At 31.9% G+C, this 13476-nt stretch overlaps 2 protein-coding genes across 3 annotated transcripts; one reads left to right on the forward strand and one right to left on the reverse strand.

Moving 5' to 3' along the window:
• Positions 1-646: 646 nt before the first annotated feature.
• LOC135672577 (protein IQ-DOMAIN 19-like) lies at positions 647-1796 on the forward strand. The gene is made up of 2 exons (XM_065181069.1): positions 647-1043; positions 1111-1796. Exons 1-2 carry the CDS (start codon positions 786-788, stop codon positions 1699-1701), a joined length of 849 nt encoding a protein of 282 aa, XP_065037141.1. The 5' UTR covers positions 647-785; the 3' UTR covers positions 1702-1796.
• A 554-nt stretch (positions 1797-2350) lies between these two features.
• LOC135661717 (hsp70-Hsp90 organizing protein 2-like) lies at positions 2351-7767 on the reverse strand. 2 transcript variants are annotated; one of them, XM_065176541.1, is made up of 8 exons: positions 7512-7767; positions 5662-5755; positions 5529-5579; positions 5095-5145; positions 3921-4100; positions 3693-3812; positions 3260-3393; positions 2351-2701 (listed from the first exon to the last, which is right to left on the reverse strand). In XM_065176541.1, the coding sequence occupies exons 1-8, from the start codon at positions 7661-7663 to the stop codon at positions 2635-2637; spliced, it is 849 nt and encodes a 282-aa protein (XP_065032613.1). In that variant the 5' UTR covers positions 7664-7767; the 3' UTR covers positions 2351-2634. The 2 variants fall into 2 exon arrangements, with proteins under 2 accessions (XP_065032613.1, XP_065032610.1); XM_065176538.1 differs by having other exon boundaries at positions 4972-5145; positions 7512-7766.
• Between the last annotated feature and the right edge of the window lie 5709 nt (positions 7768-13476).

The raw sequence follows: 13476 nt of genomic DNA on the forward strand, positions 1-13476 counted from the left end.
AGGTTATTTGCTAGATCAATTTTTTAAATATTTTTAAGGTCAAATGGTCAACATGAGATTTGATCCCAGACCCTTTTTAATACATCACTTAAAAGTTGTCAGATGAAATCTTGAATCATCAATCTTTAATAAGTGGCTCTAATACACATTCCCACTAAATTACTATTTTAAATATCAAAATTTGACAGATGAATTTTTTTTGCTCTTATTTAAATCCTTGGTAAATGAGTAGTACACTACTCAGAACAATATTTTAGATTGAAACTTATTGAATGAAATTATAATCATTATATATATATATATATATATACTGCAATTAAAATGCTTATGAAGCTCAATCAGTTTACTTCTGATATGAATTGACTCTTCAGAAGTTCGTTCAGCACAGTATAGAAGCACAAGTAGTACACATCTGCATTATCCTGTTGCCAATTCATTGTATACAGTCAAGTAATTGCCAAACCAGGCTAGCACATTAACTTCTTGCTGTCTGAACCGATCCATAAATTGCTTTGCAGAAGAGGTATAAAGAAGCCTCAAAACTACAGCATTTTGTCTGTCTGAGAAGCAATCTAAATGATAAGAATTGCAGTGCTGGGTGGAGGCTTTTTTGGATCCTGTGCCAAAAGCTGGCACTGCTGCTTGGTACAGGAGTTGGATACAGTCCATGGTGAATCCATGCATGTAGTTAATGATGGAGTTTGATCAGCAGTGGAGTCAATTGGATGGAGGAAGAAGGTGAGTGCCAGTTCATATGCCAACCATGAACAAGTTGTAGTGGTGCAATGGAGAAGGCAGGCAAATGGCTGAGAAGCCTTCTTACAGGCAAGAAGGAGAAGGACAAGGAGAGAAATGGCAGCAAGCCGACCACATCGTTGACAGTGGCAGTCCTAAAGGGTAAGAGAAGATGGAGTTTCCGCAGGCCCACAGCTACATCCAAAGACTCGCAATCTCCGGAGGTCGACAAGAGACTGCACGCCATGGTGATCAAGATTGAGGATAATGCAGCGATCAAGATCCAGGCTGCTTTCCGGTCTTACCTGGTGTGATCTCAACTCCAATAGTTTAACCCTCCCATGATACTGAGCGACTGTAATTGATCTTGTGCAGGCAAGGAAAGCTCTCTGTGCTTTGAAGGGTCTGGTGAAGCTGCAGGCCATGGTGAGAGGGCAAATGGTGAGGCAGCAGGCGGCCACCACTCTCCGTTGCATGCAGGCGTTGATCACAGCTCAAGCCGGAGTCCGAGCACAGAGAACTCGGATGCTCGAGGAAGCCCAGGGCACCTCGCAGAGCGCGAAGGCGGTGGAGATGGATCTTGGAGAAGGATGCAGCAGTTGGAGGAGCAGGCGCAGCTGCTCGGCCTTTGCATGTGTTCGTGCTCGTGGATCACTCGCGGACGTGAGCCCGAGAACTTGCAGCGGCCGCTTCGAGGAGTTCTCCTTCACGACGGCAGGGAGCAGCCCTCGGTGGTCGTCGGCCTGCTCCATGCATCATACGCCGATGTCTTCCTTCGGCGCTTCACGTGACTGCGCCTTCCCGAACTACATGGCCAACACGGAGTCGTCGAGGGCGAAGGCTCGGTGGCAGAGCGCACCGAAGCAGCGGGCGGATATGGTTGAGATGAAGGCGAGCAGGAAGCGGGCGTCCGTGGAAGGGAGAAAGACGGCGAGGAGTGCTCGCATTCTGCGACCTGCGACCTGATCCTATCACTGTCCATGGCGGATCAAGATTGATAGATCCGACATCTGCCGCCCATACACAATTAGCAAGTGAAGGCCATGTTGTCTCTATCAGGAATCAAATCTGGGAAAGCATCCAACTGATGCATAAGCATTAATAATTGAATATGGAAGTACAAATCATGAAAATACTATAGTGTAAATGGACCCCAAAAAAATTTCTATTTTTTGAATTTTTGCCAGAGATGACCTATTTTTTCTAAAAAAAAATAGTAAGAATTCTTCGTCTCTCTCAATATCTTATCTTCCAATAAAAACGGTGTTACACAAATAAACTAAAAACCTAATAAAAATTAAATCATATAAAAAATAAAATGTCAAATAGGCATGATTAGGAATAACAATATAAGAAAAATGTTATACCAATTATAGGATTTTTAAATAGATTTACAATATAAAAAACTTCCAGTGTCTATTAAAATACTTTAACTGAGAGTTTAATGATTCTATTCAAAAATATTTTAACTGAAGAATTAGAGCAGTTCAACTCTATAGACTGATCCATATGGCATGATCAAGTGAGTAGTATTCTAATTGTCTTGTCAAAAGATATTTAAGAAATTATAGTAAACAGAGGACGTCCTTTAAAAAATCTGAAACAAAATATAACATGTCTAAGAAAAAGCTCAAAAGATTTTTTTTCAAGAATTCCTACAAAATTATACATGTATAAGCCATAAACATCTCAAACAAACAAACAAAGACTTTCTTAAAAATGCTTGGCAAACAAAATTGCCAAATAGCATCTACAAAAAGCTCAAGTTCCTCTCATGGTGCTCACACACCCAAACTATGATAAAGCTTGTGATACACAGGCCACATAAATAAACATGGTGGAAGACAAGACCACAGGGATCAGAATCAGATTTAAAGGTGAATATTTTTGTCTGACATCTCAAATGGACTCTTTGAAAAGACGAGGAAGCACTTCGTGTGCACTGATATCCAATGCCTCTGGGTTCCTGAAACAAGATGGCCAACGTTTGTGAGACCCTAACTTGATTCAAAATACTCTGATAAATAAATGAGTACATATCAAAAACTTTAAACTTAGTAAAATCACGCTATCAAGGATCGGTGTTGCATATGTGAATAGAAATAGCTTCCGATATATTCTAGAAGGTTGCAATACAATTGGAGCGTAAATGTGCAATCTGCAATCACCATGCCTTTTTGATATTGCTACTCACCCAAAAAACGAATTTGTTTTTAATTAATCAAAGGCATGTCAAGAAGATATAAGCACAGAAACAAGTGGAATGGTTTCAGAAATGACACTGTTTATAACACTTACAGTAAGGAAATGAGTATACAACTTAGTCATAGTGGTATTTCAGTAGAAGCAAATATCAAGCTTACTAGAAGTTAGTTTCCTGCCAACAAAAGCTATACAAAACAAATATTGACTTTTAAAAGTTAAAACCAACAAAACAGCATGCACATTGTCATCCAGAATGTGATACATGTTTTGCTATACCTCACCAAGAAACCAAGGGAGCTAGGAATAGAAATCGAATTACCTGCACAAAATCCGGCCTTTCTCCGTGGAGCTAGGAATGAACCATAATTTACGCAATAAAGGTGACTCAAATTGCACAAAGAAGCCATTACTCTGGCCAAGCTTCCACTTTCTTGAACCTTGCCCTTTCCACACCTACAAGATATTTGCATGACTGTGAGATCCATAACAGTCAAACTGTTCTTGCACATCCACTATCATAGTACCAATCTACGAGCTACAAAAGTACTTTGAATTCCTACAACACTTTTAACATATATAGTGTTCTTTCCTAGAACGACCCATATCAGAAGGGGTAAACAAAGAACAGTTTACTTCTCTAATAAAATGACATTATCAAAATACCAACATCAAGGCAACAAGAAAAAACTTAAATATACTCAGATGAATCAAAGGACTAGGCAAATAAACATAAAATGTAATCTATAGCTTACCTGTGGATAGGCCATAATGCTCTTTGGTGCAACCAAGCAAGCAGCCCTGGAAAATGAGTCCTCTGCATACTGCCTTAAAAATGAGAAACAGTTGCTGTGTGTATGGGGAGATTCAAATGCCTGGCATAGGAAAATAAATCAGAAAGATCAACATCATGAAATATGAGCTCGTATTTGATCGAATGTAGAGTACGCAAATACTATATTAACCAGGCTGTTCTCGATTACCTTGTCTATATTGACAACTGGAGCATACTTATCAGTCTGAGTCTTCTGCTTATCAAGAAGGAAATTAACCCTAGGATCAACCTGACCAGTCTCATGCCATGCTTTTATAGCTGAATCCATTACATCAGCGAGGAAAGAAAAGATATCTTGCCATACTTCCTCAGCTCCAAATTTTGAAGACTACAAGCAGTCATGCCAGTTTAATTTTAGTATCAACAAGAGAGGAGCAGGATCATCCAAAATTTCACCCACTAATTGTTAAAGAGGAAAAGGGATGTCTAATAGAAGAAATCAGATTAAAGAGAGAGAAAAAAAAAGGACATAAGTATACATGGGTGCCTACTTAGAAAACTTTAGACCATTCCTTGACCCCTAAGTAATCACATGGTGAAAAGATATCCACATCATTTTAGTTACAACCTCACCCTGTATGCATATCACTTCTAATTGTCAATTAAATGGTTATTGGTATGACATGCAACTGAACGACCCTCTTTCAGAGAATTTCCTCAATGGCTAATCTAACAAGCCTCTAAATTAAGCTAAAAGACAAATCAGTTCCTAGATAACCCATTCAACAACTAAAGTTACAAAAGAACAAACTCCTAAATCATCCATCATAACTGTTTGAAGTGCAAAGAGTGTTAGGCACAGACCTTAAAAGAAAAAAAATGTACCCAGTGGTGCATAAGGCTCCCGTCAATGTTAGGTACAAACCTACAAACTAATATTGCTACTTCTAACCTCAAGCAGGGAATAAATCAGTAAATGATATACAGAAAAAAAAATTAATTAAGTTAATATGACAAACATTTTCTTTGAGGTTTCAACAAGTAACAATATGACTTTAAATTACAAATCAACCAGTACAAACGCTTCCACTTCAGGCAGAGCAAAAATTTACATCCTGAATTTATTGATAGAGACAACTCTCAAGTTGCAAATAGAGTGCAATAAATAAAACTTAGTTGAAAATACCCATATCTAATATGCCTTCACCATTATTGGTTGGTCAAATAAAGTAAGATAAGTCTAAGTATCATGAACTCACAAATTCAGGTTTCAAGGGATCCAAAAAATTTCTCATGTCAAAGCTAGAACGGATATTTTCTACTTCCAGAGCTCGCTTCTTTTCTCTGGCTAATTGTGTGATTCTCTTTATTTTCTTTGATACCTCAGAGCTCTGTGGATTGTATTGCAAAGCCACTTGGAATGCAGATATTGCCTGCAAGATGCAAAATAGTGGATATCAATACAGAAGGATAATGTTTCAGATCAGTGGCAGCAGAAAGTAAGATCAAAGGAAATGCCTAAGAGTGCTTTGTGCATACTCGACTAATTGGCAAAGGAGGTATTCAAGCCGGTTATCTAATTTATGAACAAACTTGTGTGTAATGATACATAATATATACCAACAAGTTTTCCTAAAATATATCTACTGCTGCAGATAATTGGTCCAGCAAGTTGCAACAACCAAAGGATAGCAAATCATCTGCTCAGCTTAAAAGCAAGGCAAAAGCTTCAATGACATATTCAAGACTGCTTTGTTCATATCTTGATGTGTCCTATCAATTATGAAAATACTTTTTTTAAGTTTATTGTACTTACATCATCATAGCGTTCCATTGCTTCCAAAATGCATCCTTTCCTGAAATAACCCTAAAAGGGGATCAAATGACAGTTAACTTTACCTAAAACAGAGAGATATTCTACAAGTGAACAATCAATGTAGATGAACAACCTTCTCCCACTGGGGGTTTAGAGAAATCGTTGTCTCAGCATCAGCAAGTGCTTTATTGAGTTTAACCAAATGGAGAAATGCAGCAGCACGGTTACTGCATGATAACAATATCAGGTGTAAAAGAAATAGAAACACTAAATTGTAGATAACACAAAAAATTCAATAAACTAAATCAAAATATTGCCTTGTTAGGATCCTAATTAAGGATTAGTAACATCTGATAGAAGTATGTTAATATTCTATAGGATTCTATAATGAACAATTTATCATTTTTAAAGCCCCTTGCATTTGAAAAGATACACTTCACATTATCAATCCAACAATAACAAATGATTAATTTATCCTGTTATGGTTGCTGCATCGATTGCCTATAATTGTTCAATGTTGTTTCCAAATGCAGGAACCAATATCAATAGTCTAAAGAAGCAGTACATTTCAACTTAATCAGCCTTGCCCAATCAAAGCAGCCAGCAACCAGATAGCAGCATTTCAAATTATTTTTGGAGATAATCAGAATTCTAGAAATAGCAAACAGAGAATACTTCGCTTAACCTGTACCTAGACTGAGCAACTTGAAATCCTTCATCTGCATATAGCCCAAGTTGAACCATTGATTTAAGTCATGATAACGCAATTGTACGTTATATAATTTGCATTATCATAAAAGAACAAACAAGTGTAAACAAGGGATTCTCGTAATTTAATGAGAAGAAAAGAACTCTCAAGCTATCAAATAGAGAACTATATATCAACTATTTTTTTTATTATATGAAGAAAAGAAATAACATCCTAGTATGAATTATTGGTTTTAAAATCCATTCAAGAGATGTCTAAAATTCTCAAGATATGAATCCTAATAATGGAATAATATGCCAAATCCAAAATATACACATATTGGGATTCGTCAGCCCAGTAAAATCCACTAAAGATACACTTAAAGTTTTTAGGCATCATTTGTAAGCAATCACAAAATATTAGAGGAATAAAAATTTTTTATCATATTACTATTTCATGTTGGTGAAAATACTTGGTTAGCCATGTCATTTCCTAATCGAACAACAGAGCCATGTGAAAGGGTTTCTCAATTTCTAGTGCTGAGAAGTTTGAGAGCACCATAAACAAATGGTAGTACAGAACCCTTCAAGAATATAATATTCAATTGCTGGTGAATGAGAAGATAAATGTCGAAGCACAATGTTGACAAGCCAATCCATGGGAATGAAATTAGCCAAGCACATTGAAGTCCCAAACCAACCAGTCATAACTCGTTTGATCTAGAACTTTTACAGTGGCTTTCTTGCATTCACTTTGATCCTACTTGCATTAAGTACAAATTGTGCTTTTCCACAGGTCACATGCTCTCCCAGGTATCCTCAAAGCATCTTGAGAACAATATAGACTCTTTTTTCTTTTTCTTGGACAATGCTGACAGCACTTCCTAAACCCCAGCAAACAGCCTAGCATCAACCAGCTGACAAATATTTCTCTACAGTTGCATCGATCTAGTACAGCCAACAACATCAAATACTAGAGAGGATTTAACGGCCTTCCAGTTTTACCCACAAGAATATGTACCTAAAAAGCTACCAGGAATTGGCAAAAAAAAGGATTAGGCCTTTCTGCGTGTCCGCTGCCAATGTCCAAATTTTAGTCTACCGTCCAATCTAACAAAGCTTCGCCGCTACAGAGAGAGAACAATATTCACACAAAAAGAGCCATCTTTGCTAAATGTATCACATCCAGAATCTAGAAAGTTAAACTCTTCCAAGATTTCTTCTTTCTCATCGTACATCATTAAAAAAAACAAAACATCCACAAAGACCCAAACAACGAAAGATTCGATGTCGAACCTGTAAAGGGTGGGATTGCTGGGTTCCAGCTTGATGGCTTGTGTGTAGAGCGCAGCGGCCTTCAGGTAGTTCCCGGCTTTGAAGAACTCGTTCCCCTGGTCCTTCAAAGTGGCTCCCCCTCCCGACGACGGACCGCCACCGGCTTCGGCCATCGGTCTCCTTCGAGCTACTTAGGGTTAGGGTTCCAGTCTCGCCCTGCTTTCGACTCTCTGCTAGAAATACCGATGGCCCAAATCAAAGCAAATAATGAAGAGAGATGCTTTCGATCACCAGCAACGATTCTTTATTCCCCGCAAAGCTACCTTCATTTCTACTGAAAACAAAAGCGGGTCCTCTTGTGGAGCCCGCTGTGCTTACAAGGCTACCGATACTATTTTCTAAGCGTTATTGAGAACGACTGAATCGACCAGAAAGTCTGCGGGGGTGATGTGTTTTAATCGACCGCACCATAATGTGTGGATCCAACACGTTAAGTGCGACGAACCACGTCACCAATGAACTTTTTCCGGTCGATTCGATCGAACTCGTTTACGTTCTACATTAGTGTTGTAGACCCAACCACAAAATCACGTCATCTCATCAAACTATAAGATGATAAAATGCTAAGTTTATATAAGGCAATTAACTTAGTACATTTTTCGCATAACTTTCTCTAAACTAGTAGATCGTTTGACTCACGTCGAAGCTCTTAAAGCATCCATGTTAGGTTTTAGACATCATATGATTCATATTAGTTCTAAGTTTGATGTGATAGAGTATTAAGCTAAATTATGGACCATGATTTCAGGATTTGGATGATGAATGTAATTATAGATAAGACTAAATGTAATAATCATCATTTTATATTTTTCCTAAAAGATGCCTCACGTTTTTATTTATTTTCATCTGTACTCTTATTTTCTCTTATATTTGAAATTATTGTATCCAACCATAAAGTGAATCAATCTAAAAACATTTTAATTAATATAAATTTTAAGTTTTTTTATATTATTATTTTTTTTATTTTTATAATAATACATATTTTAAACCTAGTAATTATAATAAATCGATTTATATGATATTTTAGAATGTCGTTTCCCATCACAATATGTTTATACATGTGACAAAAACATTATAATCTGATTTAAAAAAACACTATAATCGACATAAAAGTGTAATTTTTATCATTCTTTTTATCAAATAAATAAAAATGCTTATTTAAAACTCCACAAAAGATGATAAATTAGTTTATATAGTATTCAAATTTTTTTGTTCTTAGTTATAATATTTTTTAATATACTAAAAATACTTATAGATCGATCTAATGTAAAGACGAGAAGTTGCTCTGGAGATGTCCTATCAACACTTTTTTTGGGAACAGGAGAAAAACCCAAATCAGTGACTTTCCCAATAATTTGTCCAATGATTATATTAATATTAAATCATACTTAGAATTAGTTATAATTTTAAAAACTTGTGGGAGGTATATTTCCACGTGTATATTATAAGTTTTTGGTTTAGGATTATTAACTAATTCAAAAAGAAAAACAATATCTAATTATAAAATAAACTGAACATATAATTTATCTCCTCATGTTAGAGTCCTTTTTTACCTCAAATAGACTCTGATATCAATGCATATAACCAATTTAACCGGTGAAAGTTCACTCGATTAAAAAGTTTAACTTTTAGTCAATGATTTTAATAATTCATGTTTTTTATTTTATATTATAACACTAGTTTTTGATATAAAGTCAATCACAATCAGCTTCTTTTTTTCTCCGATGATTCGAGTTTTTCTTCAATCAATATTTAAATAAATTTAAAGTGGATTTGCTCGATTAAGACCAAAAGATTCACAACTATCTAAATATAAATAAATAATTATCATATAAAAATATTCTTTTAATCTCATAATATTTCATGGTCATAATTTGAATTATTGTAGCACATAAGATATTTTTGATCTATTTAGATTTAGGGCACGAAGGTTCAAGGACAACTTATTAGTCATCGTGGCTTCTTATCGAATATAGGCACTCGACACTATGAATATAGTACATGTGATTGTGAGCAATGCCTTCCCTCGTTGTCTCTCACTTGCCACCAAAACCCTTCTCTCTTTCTTATCTCTCTCAATCTTGAACCCTCGTGACCATGGCAAAAACCTTTCGCAAGTCTAACGTCAGCATCTTCTGCTACATCTCCTCCCTTGTCGGCTTCCATAGCATCTCGAAGCAGAGGTCTCTTTTATCTAATCATTCTTTATCTTATTCATCCAATTAGGTATTCTAATTTATGACCTATTTAATTATATAAGATATATTATAGATTTAATAAATTTTAATTATAATTATTTTTCAGCTAATAAAAAGAAAGTTCAGTTATAATAGAATTTCTTAAGAGATAATTTTAATAGGAGACTTTCATAGTTACTTATTTTAGACCCTCTATGCTCATATATAAAAAGATAAAACCTTAATGTTAAGTTATACATTAAAAGAGTACAAATCCTTTCTCATCTTCTCTTAATCTTTATTTTAATTCAATCACTTAAAGTGGTCCCGTAAAAGATAGGAAGAGAAGAGAATGCAAGTATACTTCTCGTTGCAAATCGATATCACTATTTCTTTTAGATTTGATGATGACACGTTTGTATATTAAATAAAGATTTTATGATGTCGAAAGGTATATAATCATAATCTTTTGATCTATTGTTATTTGATTTCAGTTTATAGTATTAAAGTTTTCCTATATAACAACATAATTATAATTCTTATGCTAGCAAATTAGTATCGGTATCATGCTTTAAAATCAAATACCTTATCACAATATCCATAATTTGATAATAATAAATTATGTCATAAAATTTGATAAATATTTTTATTATACATAAATGGAAAAAAAAAATATAGATATTTTATTTTTATCCATGTGATATAATGTATTATTGTTAAATTTAACTACTTGTGTTATTTAAAAATAATAATTATTATTTTGGATATTGAAATAATTATTAAACATATAAGAACGAAAGAAAATTATGAAATGATATTTATTTTTTATAAGAAGGAATGATTTATTTTTATCATGATTATAATTATCATATTTTTTTAATATTATTAATATTTTAATAATTATTATGATTATTATTGAACTATTTTAACATAAATTAGATTAAAAAATTTGGTAGATATTATTTATAATTTATATCCCTATGTTTTATCTAACTAGTAGTTACCAAAGTGGCATGAGATGATAAGCCTATGGGATATAAATTATAATAAATATTTTTTTTTATAAATTTTTAAATTATATTTATATAATATTATATTGATCTTATGATCATCGAAGTAGCCTAGATCAATAACATATTCTCAATATGATTGACAAAGCTGTAAACTTAAGAATATTATACATGAATGTAGTTGAGTCATTTCTCGTATAATTTATTTTTCATTTAGCTTATTTAATATTCACTATAATAAGATTAATAATAAATAAAACTTAGAATTAACTAATATATATGTTAAGAAATAATTAATATTAAATAATAAAAAGACTTGTAATATTTAGGTATTACTCAAGAGTGGGTAACGATAAAAGAAAGTTGAAACATAAAGCACCTTAATTTATAAATCATATATAAACTCATAAAAAAAATCTTTATAATAAAATATTACTTCTACGACAAAAAAAAAAAGGTCATGTGAAGAATGATTGTATCGTTTAGTTTCAAAAGATATAAGTCTAACTTTTACAAATCAAATATTACAGAAGTCTTTTTCTAATAATTGGTGGATTGTTTCTAACACTTTTACTTATGTTATCAATAATAAAGTTTTATTTTAATATAAATTTTTTAAAAAATAAAATATTCATCGAGATCATCTTAATACTGACGATGCACGCTATGTTTCTACAATTATAGAAATTTAGTTTGTTTACATATAATTATTAAGATATTGTTTCTCTTTTAGTGATCGCAAACTTTTATTCAATAAAAACTTAACTTTTATTATGCATGATGGTTTGTATAAAATTAATTTAAATCTTGAGTTTACAATAATTCTATAATCAAATATAGTTTTAAGAATCCATTGAGATTATATATGCTTACATCTGTCGGTCACTCCATGTTTCTTATTTTAGTAAGAGAAATATATTTTTATCACCTTTATAAATAGCATGTTGAGATATAACTATGTATATGTTATATATTTAAGGTCTTAGACTATTAATACCTTGAGAAGTATATAAATGAAATCGAGAGACGATTATAAAAAAATATTAAAGTTATATAAATATGAGTGATAATTTTTATGATAAATATGATGAGTCTTATCATAATTTTAGTTTTTTTGTTAGATTTTTTAAAAATGTGAGGTATTCAATATGTCTAACCAAATGTGTCACAACAGAACGAGATTATTTGAAGGAAGAAGCACACTCTAAGGATGGTTATATATATCGACGAGTTAGGAGTACGATGAGTTATTAGTCTGTACTATGATTAATGTAAAGAGAAGCTTTAAAAATAATTATGTATGCCTTGAACAAGGTTCTTAATAAGTTAATTTCATAAATTCTTTTGAGTTATAGACTGATAAGAAACCTAACTTGAGATATTAACATATTTAAGATTATTCTACGTAGATAAAGATTTTTAAATTATATGAAAAAATAGATTTAATGATAATTTTATGTATTTTATTGTTTATCTATAAAAAATCAAAGGGATACAAATTTTATTATTTTAATCATAATCGAGGATAGTTGAATATGTGGATAAATTTTTATTTGCTAGTGGTGATCTTAGTTTATTGTATGAAACTATAATATTTATCATTATGAAGTTTAAGATAGTTGATATGAGTACGATAGCTTATGTTATTGGCATTGAGATATTTACAACTAGATATAAATGATTATTATGATTGTCTTAGAAAAAGTATATTATCAAATTCCTGAAGAAATATAGTATACAACCTTATATTGTTTTACTATTTTTATTTGAAAGAATATATTCTTATGATTAGATTTGTGAGCAATCCATAAAAGATATGTTGATATATGTTTGAGCGGACATGATAATTGACACAATTATTTACGTAATTAAAGTTATTTTTTTATATTTATGTATGTATACATTATGATTGAATGTGTATAATATGATTGTTTGGATAAGATAAATTATATGAGATATTTTATATTATAATATGAAGAGCTAATTATGTTATGACACATAGAAAGAAGCATAACATTCATAACATACCATTGCTACGACAAGTATTGATAGTCAAACTTAATATGGTATTATTATGTTTATTATATTTATTGGCTTGTTTTATAAGATTCATACACATGCATAATTTTTTTAAAATATAATATAATTAAATAAAATTATTTTTAAATAATATTTTTTATTTTTATTTATTTTAAATTATTTTATATTTGATTATGTAGCTTATATAATTAGGTAATATATATTATAGATTTGATTGGATTATGATTTTAGTTATTGACTAATAAAAAGGAAATTGAATTATATTAGAATTACTTAGAAGATGATTTAAATCTCATAATTGCTTATCTTGAACCCTGTGCTCTCATCTATAAATAAATAAGACATCACTTGAAATAGTGTTAACTTATATATTTAGACATTATAGATTTTATCTCATCTCTATTTTAGTCTCTATTTCAATTTCATTATTTAAAAGTCTAGTTATCTTTACATATTAACAATAGTTGTTTTTTCTTCTGGATTTGATAACGATATTTTTTAAGGTCAAATAAAAGTTTTATGAATAACATTAAAATATACACAATCATTATCGTTGATATATTATTATTTGATTTTAATTTATAACATTACAAATTTGATATGATAATATAATTATAATTTTTATGCTTATAAGTAAATCATATCATATATATATTTTTTATATGAATCAAGTTTTTCTTCAATAGATATTCAAATAAA

This window comes from Musa acuminata, chromosome BXJ1-4, assembly GCF_036884655.1.
Source record: "Musa acuminata AAA Group cultivar baxijiao chromosome BXJ1-4, Cavendish_Baxijiao_AAA, whole genome shotgun sequence".
NCBI lineage: Eukaryota > Viridiplantae > Streptophyta > Magnoliopsida > Zingiberales > Musaceae > Musa > Musa acuminata.

Bases quoted from the DNA above. Each gene is read 5' to 3' on its own strand.
- LOC135672577 (XM_065181069.1), top strand. From the start codon at position 786: ATGGAGAAGGCAGGCAAATGGCTGAGAAGCCTTCTTACAGGCAAGAAG. The intron at 1,044-1,110 runs GTGTGATCTCAA...GATCTTGTGCAG, and splicing joins CTGCTTTCCGGTCTTACCTG to GCAAGGAAAGCTCTCTGTGC.
- LOC135661717 (XM_065176538.1), bottom strand. From the start codon at position 7,663: ATGGCCGAAGCCGGTGGCGGTCCGTCGTCGGGAGGGGGAGCCACTTTG. The intron at 3,813-3,920 runs GTAATCGAGAAC...TTCCTATGCCAG, and splicing joins CAGTTGTCAATATAGACAAG to GCATTTGAATCTCCCCATAC. The intron at 2,702-3,259 runs GTAATTCGATTT...ATCTTGTTTCAG, and splicing joins AAAGGCCGGATTTTGTGCAG to GAACCCAGAGGCATTGGATA.